The 19,533-nt window shown below is 39.6% G+C and overlaps 2 protein-coding genes and 1 non-coding gene across 9 annotated transcripts in view; 2 read left to right on the top strand and 1 right to left on the bottom strand.

Annotated features, from left to right (window-relative positions):
* The window catches only part of IPP (intracisternal A particle-promoted polypeptide), a 365,210-nt gene that overhangs the window by 157,253 nt on the left and 188,424 nt on the right, over nt 1-19,533 (bottom strand). The window lies entirely within an intron of this gene.
* The window catches only part of MAST2 (microtubule associated serine/threonine kinase 2), a 129,608-nt gene that overhangs the window by 50,590 nt on the left and 59,485 nt on the right, over nt 1-19,533 (top strand). For 5 of the 7 annotated variants that reach the window (XM_007521381.3, XM_007521380.3, XM_060205960.1 and 2 more), the window contains exon 4: nt 7,093-7,124. In XM_007521381.3, the coding sequence (XP_007521443.2) occupies nt 7,093-7,124 (32 nt within the window). Of the gene's footprint in view, nt 1-7,092; nt 7,125-15,309; nt 15,594-18,568; nt 18,764-19,533 lie in introns of those variants that run through there. The other 2 variants (XM_060205961.1, XM_060205962.1) reach the window with 2 other exon arrangements.
* On the top strand, nt 13,946-14,047 carry LOC132532524 (U6 spliceosomal RNA). The gene has a single exon (XR_009544472.1). It is a non-coding gene; the product is annotated as a U6 spliceosomal RNA (small nuclear RNA).

The following is a 19,533-nucleotide window of genomic DNA, read 5'->3' as shown; positions in this document are numbered from 1 at the left end:
ATAAGAGGGGCACAACTCCACATAGTTCCCACCACCTGAACTTTGTATTCCATCCCCTCCCCGGATCGCTTTCCTATTCTTTTTAAAATTTAAAAAAATATTTATTCCCTTTTATTGCCCATGTGGTTTTATTGTTGTTATTATTGTTGTTGTTATTGACATCATCATTGTTGGATAGGACAGAGAGAAATGGAGAGAGGAAGGGAGACGGGGAGAGAAAGATAGACACCTGCAGACCTGCTTCACCGCCTGTGAAGCGACTCCCCTGCAGGTTGAGAGCCCGGGGCTCAAACTGGGATCCTTAAGCCGGTCCTTGTGCTTTGCAACACCTGCACTTAACCTGCTGTTCTACCACCCAACTCCCAGCTTTCCTATTCTTTATCCCTCTGGGAGTATGGACCCAAGGACATTATGGAATGCAGAAGGTGGAAGGTCTGACTTCTGTGATTGCTTCCCTGCTGAACATGGGCATTGACAGGTCGATCCATACTCCTAGCCTGTCTCTCTCTTTCCCTAGTGGGGCAGGACTCTGGGGAAATGGAGCTCCAGGACATATTGGTGGGGTTGTCTGCCCAGGGAAGTCCGGTTGACATCATGTTAGCATCTGGAGCCTGGTGGCTGGAAAAAGAGTTAACATGTAAAACCAAACAAATTGCTGACTAATCTTTAGCCTAATGGCTGGAATATTGCAGATGAAAATTTGGGGTCTCCATTTTAAAGATAGCTAGTGGGCCTATTTTAGTTATATTCCAAAGGGCCCATGACTATACTAGTTTTTTCCTGAGCCTGACCTCTGATATGCAGGTGTATTTGTTGTCTTTTAAAAAAATTTCTACTAGAGTTATCTCTGGAGCTCAGTTCTTGTATGACATATCCAGCAGCGACTCCCAGCAGCCATTTTTACCTTTTTAAAACAAATTTTTATTTGATAGGACAGATAGAAATTGAAGTGATGGGCAAAATAGAGAGGGAGAGAGAGATACTTGCAGCACTACATCACAGCTTGTGTAGTGCCTCCTATCCCAGGGGTAGGAACTGGGGGCTTGAACCCTAGTCTTTATGCCTGGTAATGTCACTAAGCCTTCTCTTATTTGTTGTCTTATTCTTTTTAATATTTATTTTACTTATTTATTTTTCCTTTTTTTGTTGCTCTTGTTTTATTGTAGTTATTATTGTTGCTGTTATTGATGTCAGCATTGTCAGATAGGAGAGAAATGGAGAGAGGAGGGGAAGACAGGGGGAGAGAAAGATAGACACCTGTAGACCTGCTTCACCGCTTGTGAAGCGACTCCCCTGTAGGTGGGGAGCCGGGGGCTTGAACCAGGGTCCTTATATCGGTCCTTGTATTTTGCACCACGTGCACTTAACCTGCTGGCTACCTCCCGACCCCCTCTTATTTTTTGTCTTTTTTTTTTTTTTTTTTTTTTATTTTGTATTTATTTATTTTCCCTTCTGCTGCCCTTGTTGTTTAACATTGTTGTAGTTATTGATGTTATTGTTGTTGGATAGGACAGAGAGAAATGGAGAGAGGAGGGAAAGACAGAGGGGGGGAGAGAAAGACAGACACCTGCAGACCTGCTTCACCGCCTGTGAAGCGACTCCCCTGCAGGTGGGGAGCCGGGGGCTCGAACCGGGATCCTTACGCCGGTCCTTGCGCTTTGCGCCATGTGCGCTTAACCCGCTGCGCTACCGCCCGACTCCCTTATTTTTTGTCTTATGTCACTCACTGGGACCCTAAAATAAAGGATGGTGTTATCATCAATTGTGATTTCTGAATGGGCCCTAGAATGTTGTCCTCTACTGCTACCTTCACTCCCTAAGCAATGTTTATTATATTAGCCTTTATATGAGTCTACCTGTGGGCTTTATAAAGAAATAGCGAATCTGTAATGATGAAGAGAGCCTTTTTCTCCCCACTTGTTTGATAAATATTAAAGAGTGTGTCTATCTAGTTTTCTTGAAGTGGAAGGTTGTTTCTTAGAATCTGTTAATTTTCTTCTCTAAGAAGAGGAATGATATAAATAGATTAGATAATTCAAATACAGTGCAAGAGAGGCTTCTGGAGACTAAGAAAGACATATGTGACCTATAATTGCCTTTATGTTGATGACTGTTGACATAAAAGACAAACACCAGCTTGTGAATTTTGGTTTGCATATTTACTTGAAGGGATAGTAGTCTCTGCTTATGGACCCTAGCCTGTGTTTTTATTTTATTTTATCTTTATTTGATAGAGACAGCTAGAAATTGAGAGGAAGGTGGAGATAGAAAGAGAGAGAGACAGAGACACCAGCAGCACTGATTATCACTCGCAAAGCTTTTGCCCTGCAGGTAGGGACTGGGGGCTCGAACTCAGGCCTTTGCACATTGTAACGTGTACACTTGACCTGGTATGCCACTATCTGGCCCCAGCAGTATTAATAAACATGAGTTTGAGGGATCCAAAAGGATTTAAAAAAAAAGTCTAGAGACTTCTTGTTTATATTTTTATTAGTGATTTAAGAGTGGTTAAGGGTGCCAGCCAGTGGCGCAGCAGGTTAAGCGCTCATGGTGGAAAGTGCATCAGGATCCTGGTTTGAGCCTCTAGCTCCCCACCTGCAGGGGGTTTGCTTCACAGGTGGTGAAAGCAGGTCTGCAGGTGTCTGTCTATCTTTCTCACCCCCACCCCACCCCCCTCTTCCCCTCCTCTCTCGATTTCTCTCTGTCCTATCCAACAACAATGGCAGCAACAACAAGAACAATACCAACAATGATGACGATAAACAAGGGCAACAAAAGGGAAAAAATAATAGTGGTTAAGAAGATTGGAAGATTATAGGATATAGTTCCACATCACACCCACCACCAAAGATCTGTGCCCCCACCAAAACATTAGAGACTTTATAAACAGTGGAGCCTTGAATTTTAGAGGCTGGGTTAATTTTTGAGAGTAATACCTCATCGTATATTAGATTCTTGTTGCAGGTAGGCCAGATTAGAAAAATACAACTCCTGGAGCCAGGTGGTGGCGCACCTGGTTGAGTGCACATATTATAGTGCACAAGGACCTTGGTCCCCATCTGCAGGGGTAAAGCTTCACAAGTGGTGAAGCAGGTCTGCAGGTGTCTCTCTGTCTCCCTATCTCTCCCTCCCCTCTCAATTTCTCTGTCTCTATCCAATAATGAATGAATAAATAAATAAACAAATTTTTTTTTTTTTAAAAAAAATACAACTCCTTGTTAGAGATGAAGAATCAAACTGTCAAACCCCAGTTCCATCCAGCAGGGTGGAAAGATTTGTGAGCAGTGAAGCTGTGTTCCCAGCAGTTCCTTCTCCTTCTCCTTCTCCCTCTTCCTCTGTTTCTCTCTCTCTCTCTCTCTCTCTCTCTCTCTTTTTTTTTATCTCTTCCCCTCTCCAGTCTCCATTCAATAAATATTTATTTGGTTGATTGATTACCAGAGCACTGCTCATCTCTGGTTTATGATGATGCTAAAGATTGAACCTGGGACCTTGGAGCCTCAGCAATGAAAGTCTGTTTGCATAAGCACCATGCTATCTCCCCTGCCCAAACAATTAAATTTTAAAAAGAATTACCATTAAAATATGAATGAGATTGGGGGCTGGGTGGTAGCGCACCAGGTTAAGTGCACATAGTATGAAACACAAGGACCCATGCAAGGATCCCAGTTCAGGTCCCTGGCTCCCCACCTGCAGGAAGATCACTTCACAAGTGGTGAAACAAGTCTACAGCTGTCTCTTTCTTTCCCCCTCTCTATCTTTCCCTCCTCTCTCAATTTATGTCCTATCCAACAAGAACAGCAGCAAACAACAATGGAAAAAAGATGGCCTTCTGGAGCAGTGAATTTGTAGTGCAGGCACTGAACCCCAGCGATAACCCTGGAGGTACACACACAAATGTATATATGAATGAGACTAAGATTAAAAAACTTTTATTTTTTTACATTTACTTATTGTGTGGGAGAGAGAGAGCCAAGAGCATCACTCTGGCATATGCGGTACTAGAGATTACACCTAGGACTCACACATACAATTCTAGTGCATCAGGTATGAAAACCGCTTTGCATAACCATTATGCTATCCCAAGAGCCCCGTGTACATTTTCATTAACTTTTATACTCAGTATACCTAAGTCTGAGTAGTGTGTGAAATCCCAGATCATTGAGATTTTTACGTCTTTGAGCCTTAACATGAGCCTTGCTTCTGACTTCCATATTTTATGTTTGTTCTCATGTTTCTTAACACTGTTACATAATATAAGTACTTTATCATTGGAACCTATTCTCAGAGTGATGCGATGTGAATTTAATGCAGAAAGCAAACTGAACCATTAGAATGAAATGCATTTGTGCTTCACTGGTACATCATAGCTGCATATACACTGATTACCCCTTTGGTTTCTGACCTCAAAGTAGATTCACATTTATGTGTGTTGAGTGGAACTAAAACACCATAATGCCCAAAGCAATAGTAGTTGTACATTTTCTACTTGGAAAAAAGAGATCTTTATACCTTCTAGCAAATTTATTTGCTGACAGAGCTAAGGAGATAGTTGTATTTGAGAATAATGGTCCTTTTGGGACCAGTTGGTAAGTGGTATTAAAGTAGATTATCTTGGTAGGTTATGTTTTTCTTTCCTGAAAGGGTTCGTTCTCCCTTCCTTCCCTCTTTCTCTCTCTCTGTCCTTCCCTCCCTCCTCTCAGTCCTTCCTTCCTTTTTTTCCTTCCTTCTTCCCTCCCTCCTTTTCCCTTCAGAGAGTCGAATGGCTATATAAGTAATGTAATTGATAATAGTAGTACTGCTTCCAGTAAAGCCTCTTTTGCTGAGTTAATAGCAATTAGCAATTTTCATCAGTATTACTCCTAATGAGCAGGCAAACCTGACTGTGAGCCTTATGATGATGATGATGATAATAGTATTAGGTACCATTTACTTGATTAATTTATTGGCTTATCAAATGAGATGGGGACACATTAAGGGTGGTATGGCCATCACTTTTTTTTTTAAAACCAAATATTCATTTGGCACTTTCTAGGATAGGTGTTGGTGTTAGACCAACTGGGTGTTTTGAGAAAATGTAAGATTGACCTTTGTTTCTCTAGAGCTAATAGTGCCAGAAAAACAAGACATTTAAACAGTTACTAATAGGGGGTTGGGCGGTGGCGCAGTGGGTTGAGCGCACGGTGCAAAGCACAAGGAGCAAAGCACAAGGACCGCCATAAGGATCCCGGTTCGAGCCCTCGGCTCCCCACCTGCAGGGGAGTCGCTTCACAGGCGGTGAAGCAGGTCTGTAGGTGTCTGTCTTTCTCTCCCCCTCTCTATCTTCCCCATCTCTCTCCATTTCTCTCTGTCCTATCCAACAACGAACAACATCAACAATGGTAATAATGATAACCACAACGAGGCTACAACAAGGGCAACAAAAAAGGGGGAAAAGGATGGCCTCCAGGAGCGGTGGATTCATGGTGCAGGCACCGAGCCCAGCAGTAACCCTGGAGGAAAAAAAAAAAACAACAGTTAATTATAGTAAAGCACTGGGATTACATAGAGACTGTGGAAACTATCTATAGGGAAATCTCTGAGGAAATGAGGTTCAAGCTAAGATATAAGAATATACACAAAGATATGAAAAAGTATTATAGGAAAAATAGCAATGGGTGTGAAGACCTGAGGGCAAGAGAATATGGCATGTCTGAGAAATATTAAGTGCAATAAGCCTTTAGAATTGTACAAATGATTCTTTAGAAAAAAGAGACTTATTTTACTTATTACATGTGAGAGAATCTTACACGAGAGAAATTAGATTACCACTCTGACATACATGGTGCTAGGGATTAAAACAACAATCTTAAATCTCAAAGTCTGATGCTCTATCAGTTATTTTTCCAGTCCCTGTGCAAATGATTCTGAGGTAGGTAGTTGTAGCCAAACAGTGTTTTGTAAGACTCAGAAAGGGTTTTAGGTATGTATCTGTTGAAGAATCTTTTTTTTGTGGAAATAAAACTAAAGGGAGACTAAATAAAACTAAAGGGAGACCAATTAGAACAATATTACAGGAAGATGCTGACTTGGACTGGAGGACCTGACAGTGGAGATCAAATGAAATCGATAGATTAGAGACATATATATTTGAATGTAAAATTGTCATGACTTGATGAATGATGGTGACTTTGAGTGAAGAATCAAAATATAGTTGGTATGGTGGCCTCATGGTTTAAGTGGGAAACAGAAGGAGCAGGGGAAAAGTTTCACAAGGTAGTGCTGCAGTGGTTTCTCCCCCCTTCCCCCCTCTATGCAATAAAATTAAAATATTTAAAAAAAAAGATAGACTGAAAATATGCTGGAGGTTCTTTACATGTAAACTAGCCTGGCAAAAATGATTTATTTAAATAGGTTGGTAGGTGTGGCGATTTTTGCAGTGTGTTGAAGAATAAATAAATCTTAAAGACAGTGAATGTAGACAACTTAGTCAAGAAATGATTATATTATAGTTGTCTCTTCACTTCCTTGCTTATTTTGCTTAACACAGTCATACAAGTTTGGCCTTGAGAGGCACAATATCATCTTTTCTAATACATGAATCGAAAGAAAATTCTGGGTTGGGGAACATCCACGGGGTGCAGTGGATTTATAATACCGGCTGGCACTGAGCCCCAGCAATAGCCCTCGTAGCAGTAGCAGCAACAACAACACAAAAAACCAAAACTTAGAGACAAAGAAAAGGTCATCATTCTGAAATATTTGGTTTTTACTGTTATTAAAGTGATGCTGTAGACGTCCCAGAGTATTTAATGCAAACAGATATCATGCAAATTGATCCTTCTTTCTTTTTTTTTAAATTTCTTTATTGGGGAATTAATGTTTTACATTCAACAGTAAATAGAATAGTTTGTACATGCATAACATTTCTCAGTTTTCCATATAACCCCCCACTAAGTCCTCTGTCACTTTTTTGGACCTGTATTCTCCCCTCCACCTCCCACCCCAGAGTCTTTTACTACTTTGGTGCAACATGCCAATTCCAGTTCAGGTTCTACTTGTGTTTTCTCTTCTGAGATCCTTATTTCTAACTTTTGCTTGTGTTTTGTTTTTCAGAAGGAGTTGAGTCTTCCAAGAAGAGGCAGCTTGTAAGTAGATGATTACTACTATGATTTCCTCCTTAGAAGTCTTCATTGTGGACTGTTCTTAGTATCACTTGTAAAATCACATTCCTGAGTAGATTCTTTTTTTCTTTTCTTTTTTCTTCCTATGGAGTCCTGTTTGGTTCAGGGAAGCCAAATGGATCAGCCAAGTTCTCTTGCTAAGTTAGATCTTCCTCCCTCTCTCTAACCCACCCCACCCCAAATTCTCTCTTTTGTCTCATTTTGTTGTTGTTGTTGAGCCACTTAAGTGCCCATCACAGTCTTAAAAATGTTTTAGAATTTAATAAGTTTTAGTAGACTAAACTTTTTGAGAATGTTAAGGTGGAAAGTCTATATCTGTCTCATAGCATGAGAAACTCACTTTTCTGAGAACTTGAAAGCAAGAGCTGGAGTTTGGGGACAAAGTTGAACTGGCCTTTTACCTGTTGTTTATTTTCTAGAGGTAAATAATCTTTGCTTTTAGGTTTTAATTTTTTTAAAGAATTTATTTATTCATGAGAAAGATAGGAGAAAGAACCAGACATCACTCTGGTACATGTGCTGCCAGGGATTGAACTCGGAACCTCATGCTTGAGAGTCCAATGCTTTATCCACTATGCCACCTCAGACCACAGGTTTTAGTATCTTATATTTTGTTGGCCTGCTTTTTCTCTTAGAATTCTATTGGGGCAGTACAATGAATCTGACTAGCCAAATTCATCTAACTGCTTTTTTCTTTTCTTTTTTTTTTCTTTTGTTGCCCTTGTTGTTTTATCATTGTTGTGATTATTGTTGTTATTATTGATGTCCTTGCTGTTGGATAGGACAGAGTGAAATGGAGAGGGGAGGGAAAGACAGAGAGGTGGAAAGATGGACACCTATAGACCTGCTTCATCGCTTGTGAAGCTAGCCCCCTGCAGGTAGGGAGCCAAGGGCTCAAACTAGTATCTTTACACTGGTCTTTGTGCTTGTAGTCATTGAGCTTAACCCACTGTGCTACCGCCCAACCCCCTTAACTGCTTTTTAAAATGCTAATTCTAGGTCCAAGAAAGTAACTTGGCTATCCAGCCAGCATAGCTTCTATGCATGTGGCTTTTGATTCAGTGCCAGGTACTGTATAAAAGAAAAACAACTATAGGCTCTAATCTCAGGAACTCATGAAATTAATTAGAGTACAATAAGATTTAAGCTATACTACACATATACATCATATGCATTTTCTAATGTGTGAAATATGGTAATTCTCTTGTCATGTTAGGATTTTGTAGAAACTGAATTATGTTGTTCTCAGATTTTTGTAAAGCTCCTTTGGCTTGTTTATAAAAGCTTGTTATAGGGGGCCGGGTGGTGGCGCACCTGGTTAAGCATACATGTTATAGTGTGCAAGGACCTGGGTTCAAGCCCCTGGTCCCCCCCACCTGCAGGGTAGAAGCTTCAGGAGTGGTGAGTCAGTGTTGTAGGTATCTCTCTATCTCTCTCCCTTTCTATCACCCCCTTCCCTCTCAATTTCTGGCTGTCTCTATCTAATAAATAAATAAAAATAATAAAAAAATTTTAAAAAAGCTTTTAATTTGATATAGAGACTCAAATTTTAAGTCAGTAAACTCATAATGTTTATTATGCTCAACCCACTACGCTACCACCGACCCCCTGCTTATCTGACTTACATACTTAATCAATCATCTGACAAATAATCGAAACTCTGTTGCTCTTCTTCAGTATGGAAGTAGGTAGGTCTTTGTAGGCAGTGTGCATTAAGGCAAAATATGATTTTGCATTTAAAGTACAGAAGTCTTGGTACTAGGGGTATAGCTCAGTGGTAGAACATATGCTTCGCATAAATGAAATCCTAGGTTTGATCTCCAGCACCTCACAAATAAAAAGCCAGGAAGTTATGAACCACAAAAAATAAAATGTTTGAGCACAGTTTGATATTTAAAGGTTTGTAGCAGGCATTGGATTCTCAAGTATAAGGTCTTCAATTTGATTTCTTCCACCACATGTGCCAGAGTCATGCTGTGGTTCTCTCTATTATATAAATAAATAAATAAATAAATAAAATTTAAAAATAAATAAGAGAATATTTTCACCCAGAAAGCAACTATCGGTCATTCCCTATTCCACACTCTCTCAATCCTAGGTATAATCATTCACTAACCTACTTTCTGGATTTGTTTGATTTGGACAGTACTTGTAAATACAGTAATATAATTTGTGATCTCTTGTATCTGGTGTCTTAGTATAATTTTTTCAAGGTTAATCAGTATTTCCCATGTGCCAGTACTTCATTTCTTTTCAAGTTACATAATATTTTTATATGTTTATACTACATTTTGTTTACCCATTATTTGTGCATGGACATTTGGTTTGTGTCACCTTCTGGCTATTATGAGTAATTTTACTATGAATATGGTGGTACAAATATCTATTTAAAATCCTACTCTAAATTCTTTTGGGTAGATATCTAGAAGTGGAATTGCTGGATCATACGGTCACTCCTTGAGGAACCACCTTTCTGCTTTCCACAGTATACACACCATTTTATATTCATTCCAATATTCCCATTTCTTTTCTTTATGTTTTTTTAAAAATTATCTTTATTTGCTTAATAGAGACATCCAGAATTCGAGAGGAAAGGGGAGATAGAAAGGGAGAGGGAGTTGGGCGGTAGCACAGTGGGTTAAGCATACACGGTGCAAAGCACAAGGGCTTGTGCCAGCTTAAGGATCCTCTGGTTCACAGGTGGTGAAGCAGGTCTGCAGGTGTCTGTCTTTCCCCCTGTCTGTCTTCCCCTCCTCTCTCCATTTCTCTCTGTCCTATCCAACAACAACAACATCAACAACAATAATAGCTACAACAATAAATAAGTAAAATAAAGATAACAATAACGAAAATGTGCTTTATAAAAAAAAGAAAGGGAGAGAGTCAGAAAGATACCTGCAGCACTGTTTCACCACTTATAAAGCTTTTTTCCTGTAGGTGGGGACCAGGGTCTTGAACCCGGGTCCTTGGGCATTGTAACATATGCGCTCAACTAGGTGTGCCACTACCCTTCCCCTGGATTCCCATTTCTCTACAATCTCATCAGTGGTATTTATTTATTTATTTATTTAACCAGAGCACTGCTCACTTCTGGCTTATCACCAGGTATTATCACTGGGTATTGAACCTGGGACTTTGGAGCCCCAGGCATGAGTCTCTTTGCATAACCATTATGCTATTACCCCTGCCTAATTTTATTTATTTAAAAATATGTTTTGGGGTCTGGGCGGTAGCAGAATGGGTTAAGTGCATTTGGACTGGCGTTAAGGATCCCAGTTTGAGTCTCTGGCTCCCCACCTGTGAGGGGGGAGAATCACTTTACAAGTGGTAAAGCAGGCCTGCAGGTGTCTGTCTTTCCCTCTTTGTTTTTCCCTCCTCCTTTCTAGATTTCTCTTTGTCCTATCCAACAAGAACAACAGCAATAACAATAATAACAACAAGGGCAACAAAAATGGGGGGAAAATGGCCTCCAGGAGCAGTGGATTTGTAGCGTAGACACTGAGCCCCAGTGATAACCCTGGAGAAAAAAAAAACTATATAAATATGATAAAGACAGAGAAACTGAGATGGAAATGGGAGAGTGACGGATGGGGATGGAGACACACACACACACACACACACACACACACACACACACACACACACCCCCCACATGGATGGGGATGGAGACACACACACACACACACACACACACACACACACACACACACACACACACACACACACACACACACACACACACACCCCCCACACCCCCTCATCCCCGTAGCAGCACTAATTCACTGCACATGAAGCTTTCCCCCTGTAGGTGGAGACTGGGAGCTTGAACCTGGATCATTGTGCATTGTAACATGTGGGTCCACCCATGTGCACCACTACTTAGTACCTTCATTTTATTTTTAAAAGATTTATTTATTAAGCCAGCAAAACAGTTCCCTTTTTCTCTCCCTTCCCCCCACTCTTCCCTTTCCCTTTCTCTCTGTGCCTTCTCTGTTTCATGAAGAAAAACAAAAAAGCTTTACTTATTTTATTACGATAAAAAGAATGAGAAGGAGAAAGAGAGGACCAGAGAGCATTGCTGAGCTCTAGCATAAGGTAATGCTATTGATTGAACTTCGCTTTGGGTTCTCAGGCATGTTCATTGGCACTCCTTAAAAATGCTTGATAATTTACAGAGGCAAAAGCTACTCAATTGTTAAGAGTTTGTATAGAGACTGGGCTTATTTATATATCCCTCCTCCAAAAACAAACTTTAAGAGAATAGTCCAAACTAATATCGTTCTTTGATAATTCATTCAGTTCTGTGTAAGTAATTCTCATTTTCTGGGTCTTGGACTTAGTTTACTTTTTTTTTTTTTTTAAAGATTTTATTTATTTATTTATGAGAAAAATAGGAGGAGAGAGAAAGAGACATCACTCTGGTTACATGTGCTGCCAGGGATTGAACTTGGGACCTCCTGCTTGAGAGTCCAGTGCTTTATCCACTGCGCCATCTCCTGGACCACTAGTTTACTTTTTGATTAAGAAGAACTTTGGGGTGGGGGGGGTAGCAGGTGATGGCACAGGTGGTTGAGTGCAAGTGTTATAATGCACAAGCAACCAGGTTCAAGCCTCCAGTCCCTACCTGCAGGGGGAGACTTCACAAGCATAAAGCAGTGATGCAGCTAGCTGTCTGTCCTCCCTCCCCTCCCCTCCCCCTCCTTTCTCCCTCCCCTCCCCTCCCCTGTTCTCTCCTCTCCTCCCCTCCCCTCTCTCCTCTCCTTTCAACTCTCCCTCCCTACCCCTAACCTCTGAACTCTCCCACCCCTCCCCTTTCAACTCTCCTTTCCCTCCCCTCTCCCTTCCCTCTCAGTTTATCTTTCTTATCCAAAATAAATAAGTTAAAAAAAAAAAGAGCTCTGGAATTTCTGACTCAGTCCAGTGGAATAGTCTGGTAATTGTCCAAGTGATAATATCAGGGGCCTGTACCTAAGATCCTCTTCTTTGTAGTATAAGCACTTTGCAGCTATACTGCTACATTTTTCCCCCTGGGACTCTGAGGCAGTACTTTATTAAAAAATTCAGACTTCCGTGGGGGAGATAGCATAATGGTTATGCAAATATACTCTTATGCCTGAATCTCCCAGGTCCTAAGTTCAATCCTCCATACTACCATAAACCAGAGCTGAGCAGTACACAGATTTAAAAAAAAAAAAAAGTTCATGGGGTGGGGCGGTAGCCCAGCGGGTTACAAAGCACACATGTCACAAAGTGTAAGGATCAGCATAAGGATCCCAGTTCGAGAGCCCCCAGCTCCTCACCTGCAGGGGGGTTGCTTCACAAGCACTGAAGTAGGTCTGCAGGTGTCTTTCTCTCCCCCCTCTGTCTTCCCCTCCTCTCTCCATTTCTCTCTGTCCTATCCAACAACAATGATGTCAGTAACAACAATAATAACCACAACAATGAGAAACAACAAGGGCAACAAAAGAAAAGAAAAAAAAGTCTCCAGAAGCAGTGGATTCATAGTATAGGCACCAAGCCCCAGCAATAACCCTGGAGACAGAAAAGTAAATAAATAAATTCAGACTCTGCCTTCCAGTTGATTGTAGAGCCTTCAGCATCAGTGTAAAAAAAAAAAAAATCTGTTGGGAGCCAGGCGGTGGCGCAGCGGGTTAAGAGCAGGTGGTGCAAAGTGCAAGGACCAGCATGAGGATCCAGGTTCCAGGCCCCCCCCTCCCACCTGCAGGGGAGTCACTTCACAGGCCGTGAAGCAGGTCTGCAGGTGTCTCTCTTTCTCCCTCTCTGTCCCTCCTCTCTCCATTTCTCTCTGTCCTGTCCAACCACAAGGACATCAACAACAACAGCAATAACCACAACAATAAAACAAGGGCAACAAAAGGAAATAAATAAATAAATTAATTAATTAATTAAATAAATATAAAAAATCTTGATGACAGAGATCTAAATATATCTGTGGTCAGCTTATTACTGATGATTGTGATTATTTTAAATGTGAAAGATCTGGTGAGAGTTTATGACATGAACAATGCAGCCAACAAGAGAATTAAGTTGTCTCTTTGGTATGTAAAATTCTCCTTTTCTTTCTCCTCCAAGATAAATAAAAAGATAGAGGTAAAGATAAAACATCTCTGTTCCTCCATCCATGGAGCTTTCCCCAATACCATGGTGCTCCAGTGTAGTGCTAGGGTTTCATGCATGGTGACATGAGCTGTCTTCCTGCCCAAGCATATAAAATTCAAAAAAAGTTTTAGGAAAATATCTCTAAGAGTAGTTCTTTTCATAGAAGACAATAAATGCTACATCTGATTATACCAATAGTTTCTCTAGAGGAAAAAAATCTTGATGTATAACATAATTTTATAGCTTTGTATATAGCAAACGATACAAAGGATATCAAGAGATTTAGTAGATCTGGAATAGGTCTGTAATGTCTGTATGCTTTTCAGACTCTGTTAACTTAGAAGAATGCTAAATTCAAATATGTAAAAGTAAGGGTGATATTAAGCAAACATTTTAAATAATTGAAATTAAGGCTGAATGCATTAAAGTATTATTACCTAAAATTTGATAAAACATGATCAGTACTCAAACTGAAACAGACCAGATAGAGGGTAAAGTCATTTACAAATCTTGAGGCACCTCCCATGAATCATATTTCTTTATTATACTTGTGATATTAATATTTCACAATTAAAATACATTAATAATAATGTGATTTTAGTTACATAAATTTGAACTAGGGAAATTTGAACATATCTTTTGATTTGACAACTTTCCTGTGATTAAATTTCCCATAATTAAAGTATTGTGCTTACTTTGGAACAATACAGAGAAGATTAGCGTAGCACATGGATGACTCCCAAACTTATAAAGTATTCCACATTAAAATAATAATAATAATAATAATAATAGCTGAGCTCTTTAAAGAAGCCCAGTCCCTAAGCCCTTATGAGTAACTTTTGCTTTTGTAAATTACAGGGTACTTTAAAAAAATTTTTTTTAAAATATTTATTTTATTTATTTATTCCCTTTTGTTGCCCTTGTTGTTTTATTGTTGTAGTTATTATTGTTGTCGTTGTTGGATAGGACAAGGAGAAATGGAAGACAGAAAGGAGGAGAAAAAGATAGACACCTGCAGACCTGCTTCACCGCCTGTGAAGCGACTCCCCTGCAGGTGGGGAGCCGGGGTTTGAACCGGGATCCTTATGCCGGTCCTTGTGCTTTGCGCCACCTGCGCTTAATCCTCTGCGCTACAGCCCGACTCCCTACAGGGTACTTTTAAGAAGGCTAGTAGTACAGTTAGTAAGTAATTATTATTTGAATGAATAAGAAAGTGTGGATGTTTCATTTTTTATATTGTAAATTGTTGGCTGCTGTTACTGGTCCCAGGGAACTGCCAAACTTCCTAGTACTAACAAAACCACAGACGTATTGGCACAGTTTTAAATTCTCATGCCAGAAGTTCATAGAGTGTTTCTTTGTTGAATTTTGTCTCCTGTTTATGAAAATGTTGTCATAGTTTACTAAATCGGTTTCATGATTTCCTAAAGGATTGTAACCTACAGTTGATAAAAGGTCGGCTGGAGTGTATGAATTAATTCTTAGGAGATTACACAAGAAAACCAGTTTCATATACTGTGTCATATAGATGAATGAGAGGAATCTGTCAGAATTGGCAGGTGCTGTGTAACCGTGGAACATGGCATTTGTTTACTCCTTGATTTTGCTAACTGTTGTTTTTAGCTACACAGTTTATTTGATAACTTGACTTTACAACATACTAGGCCTAGGTTTGAGAATAAATAGTGGTTCAGAAATGTCCACATATTCTCAGTTCATTCTTTTACTGATTTGAGGTCTTTACTATGCTTTCTTCCTATTTCCTGCCCACTACAGCAACTCTTCTAACCTGGCTCATGGTTCCTATGTTAACAGTGTTTCTGTCACAGTGTGAGTTTTCAACTTGGTATGCATACTTTCTGCCAGAGTCTTTACTGTTGCCAGACCTCATGCTTCTGAAAGCAACTAATTTGTGGGGGAGGGAGTTTGGTGCTTGTCACTGAGGAGGGAAAAGGTGCTCTCTGGGGCTCTGATTTGTTACAGGCGAAGTGTCAGTGATGTCATCCAGATCAGGGGACAGCTGATTCATTTGAGATCTGGGACTACTCACTACTGCCTCTTGGGCTCTTAGATCTTTTTTTCTCCCCCCTCACCCAAGGTTGTCCTAAATACCATGTTTTTGAAGAAACTATCTTAAATTTTTCTCTTAAGTTTGGGAAACCTTTAAGTTTCTTTTGGCTGATAGAGTGCATACCCCTTCCGAGAGAAAACTTCCTGCCAAGGCTCCTTTGTGAGGGGGCAAAACGCTTGAGTAGCCAGAAAAATGATGAAACGAAGGAGAGAGAGACTGGGAGCACCATGCCTACGAATTCAGTAAGGAGACTGGGGTCTTTGAGTAAAAGCGGGACAATACTGGGAATTGAACTAATGCCAACTAATGCACCTTCATTTGCTTAGATAAAGCCTGTTGGGGTTGTGTCTGTCAGGAGCTGAGCTCCTTTGGCTGGAGCATATTGAGTTTCTGAGTTTCTAATTCTAAAACTTGAGCTGGCATTTTAAGGTAACTGAGGGGTGGGTTAACAATGAAGGTGGCTATTCCTCCCCCCTTTTTCCTAATGCTATTATCAGATCAACATATCTAAGCCCCCTGAGTATTAAAAAAACAAATGGAAGAGAAACTTTCTCCTTTGAATAGAAAGGGTATTGTGTTTCTGTTCCTGACCTATCAACTCAGAGCCTCAGATCTGCCCTTGTAGATACAATCCCTAGTCCTCCAGGGTGTGTCCTGACTTTTATTTGTGTTGTCCAATATAGAAATGCACATATGAGGATTTCAAAGCTAGAAATGGAAGATGCTTCCTACTTCAGAGTAGCTTCTTCAAGCACCACCAGTTCATTTAATGAAGAAGTACTGAGTGAATTTAATCAACATACTAGGGAGCCTGAGAAAGAAGTGCCCTATAATATGTAATTCAGAGGACAGGGGAGTGTACAACAAAAAATTTTCCCCTGAATGTTAGTGCTCACCTAGAGACAGGATAGTGTACTAAAATACACTTGAGTGGGTTTCCTTTGTCTTGTTGGTGTTCTGTTTTAGTGTATGCTCATTGAATTAATGATTCTACTAGACTTTGAAAACATATTAAAATATTGGTTTAATATTTTAAAATAGTAAAATTTTATATGAATATAAAATTGGGAGACTCAGCATACTTTTATTTTTTTAATTAGCGATTTACAAAATTATAAGATAATAGGGGTATAATTCCACACTGTTCTCACCACCAGAGTTCTGTGCTTCCATTTCCCTCCAGCAGTAACTGCCATAGTTCGCCCAAGGTCATAGATATGAGTTGACTTTTCTTCCCCTCCCCCTCTCCTTTCTTTCTCACCCTCCCTCCTCCTTTTCTTAGAAAACTTGAAATTTTAAAATTCAAGCTTATGGCTTAAAACATAAATGATCAAAAAATCATTCTGCTTAAATGTTGGTGCATTAATGTTAGTAGTAATTATTGTGTCTGTTTTAGTGACTTTGAATTTAAGTTAGGAAACACCCCCCTCCCCAGTTTGTAAATATTTGCAAATCACATTCCTTTAAAACATTTGTTTAGTTATTTTCAGGTACAAGGAGTCAAGCCCAGGGCTGCACAGATGTGAAGCATGCTCCCTACCTCATCTCCAGCCGCCAGCTTTCCTTTAAAAACATTTTGTTTTGTTTTGTTTTGTTTTGTTTTGTTTAAACAATATCAAAAACAACCAACCCATCTCTAAGACTGTGAGAACTGGAGTGAGGGCAGGGGCATAGAACTTTGGTGGTGGTTGCAGCGTAGAACTATACCCTGTAATCTTAAAATCTTGTAAAGCATTATTAAGTCACTAATAAATTAAAAGATAAAAATTAATAAAATAAAATAGTCTTTTCGTATAGACCTTATATGCCCAGTGTATAAACAGCTTGCACAGTGGTAGTAAGGAGCAAAGAGATGAACTTTGGCTTTCACTGGTTTTTTAAAACAATTCTATTTGTATATTCATCAAAATGATTAAACAGTATCTTATGTGATAAGATTTGAGGCTCAGATTTTTTGAACAAGTATTAGTTTGATTAACAAGGAGATACAATAATAAGACACAGTAATTGTTCTAATTTGCTCTAGTTTATATATACAAGGGAGCTTATTTTTAAAGTAATTCTTTATTATTATTATTATTATTTGGCATTGGGGCCAGGTCATGGTGTGTATCCAGTTAAGCATACGTATCATCAAGAGCAAGGACCTGGGTTTGAGCCACCCCCCATTCCCTACCTGCAGGGGGTGGGGTGCGGGGTGGCGGTGCTTCAGGAGTGGTGAAGCAGGTGTGTAGGTGTCTATTTTTTTCTCTGTCTCCCCTTCCCTCTCAGTTTCGCTCTGTTCTCTCTGTCCTGTCCTATCAGGTATAAAGAAAAGAGAAAGAAAGAGGAAGGAAGAAAAAGAAAGGAAGGAAGGGAAAAAAAAAGGAAAAATGGTTGACAGGAGCAGCGGATTGGTACTGTGGGCATTGAGCCCCAGTGATATCCCTTGTGGCAAAAAAAAAGAAAAAAGAAACTTGGTATTTATTTATTTTAATATTGGAGGACAGAGATTTAGAGAAATCAAGAGGGTAGGGCGATATAGAGAGGGATAGAGACAGAGTCATTTGCACTACTGCTTCATACTGCTCAAGAAGCTTTTCCTCTGCAGTTGGTTTGAACCTGGGTCCATACACATTGCAATATGTGTACTAAACTGAGTGTGCCACTGACTGGTCCCTAAATCTATAGATAAGTTAAAATTCTATTTAAAATTGAGACATTTTCCAATATCAACATTTTTATTTCTTGCAGTCTTAAAAATATGTTGAGTCTATGGAAATTTTTCAGGCTTACAATTTTAAGTAATTTCCTGCTTTCTACTTTTATATATTACCTTTTATCTTCATACTATATATTCATCTCTAAGAACTGGAACTGGTCAAGGAAATAAATAGAAAGGTAAAATTTTCTCTGAATATATATAATCAAATACAGGTAGAATGTACTTCCATTCATATCTTAACAGCCAGCAGTTAACAGTACTGGGTACTAGCATCATTTGAAAACAAACCAAGTGCTAATTTGATATAAGTTTTTTTTATCTTAAAATTGAATAAGGTAATTAAATACTATGTTTTTATCTACACTGGGATTGAGTCATAATACTTGAGAATGAGTTTTTAGTACTTTTCTTAAATCTATTTCCTAAGCCAACTCACTTTGACTGTGTTTCTTTTTGGTTGACAAATTATCACTGACCCTGTGTTTTTTCCCCCCTACCATGGTACCTTGTTAGACTCTCTACTCTTTGCCGAGGATATGAAGTAAACCAGCACTTGTTTTCTCCCTCATCGGCTCCAGCCCTGTCCCTCACTAAAGTCCCACTTAGTGCTGACTGTGCTCTGGCTACTTCTCCTCTTGCCTTTTTCCTGAACCCACAAGCCCATAGCAGTCCTGGTAGTCCCTGTTCCAGCCGGCCACTGCAGTGGAGGTAAGGAAACCTACTGTGATGTGAATGTGGGCCTTGGTAATTGCTCCTGGCCTATTAGGTGAAGCCCAAACATTTCTCTTTAATAGGGTGAAACTGAGTAAAAGTTATACCCCTCTCGAGAAAAGTAAAAGGAATTTGTCAGATCTCTGGTTCATTAAAAAAAAAAAAAAAATCAGGAGAAAGGGTATCAAGCAGTACTCGACATTTTTGTGTGTCTTGTCTTCACTATTGGACAATCCTATGACCTCCCATAGGAAAAGCATAGCAGGACAGAATGCTAGAGTTATCTAAAAATTAAACTAATCCAAATCCTCAAATTTACACAAGAAAACTTTAAGTGACTTGTTCAGGATGAAATTTAGGTGGAAAGTAACCCCTCTCCCCATTTCTTTCTGTCTTCTACATGTATGTGCGTGCACTCAAGTGTGTGTTATATGCTATGTGCTGGCTGTTGTTTTAGTCCTGGAGAACCAAATAGTGAGTACAGAAAGGTGACACCCCAGACCTCAAATAGATTAAATTCTGGTGGAAAGAGACACACTAATGAGTAAATATATAACAAATGGAGATAAATTTAGTAGCATGATAGCACTAGAGATTGTGGGGTCCTGGCATTGACATATTATATAATATGGTCAGAGAGAGAGACTTACTGATATGTTGACATGACATGAAAGTTCATAGAGCCAGAATAGAGATAGTTGAAGAAAGTGTTTCACATAGATAGGGAGTGTCATAACCCTGAGCTTGCTTTTTTCATGCCTGAGACA

Source organism: Erinaceus europaeus, chromosome 13, assembly GCF_950295315.1.
Source record: "Erinaceus europaeus chromosome 13, mEriEur2.1, whole genome shotgun sequence".
In the NCBI taxonomy this organism is placed as follows: domain Eukaryota; kingdom Metazoa; phylum Chordata; class Mammalia; order Eulipotyphla; family Erinaceidae; genus Erinaceus; species Erinaceus europaeus.
This window is presented reverse-complemented; position numbering and strand designations above follow the sequence as displayed.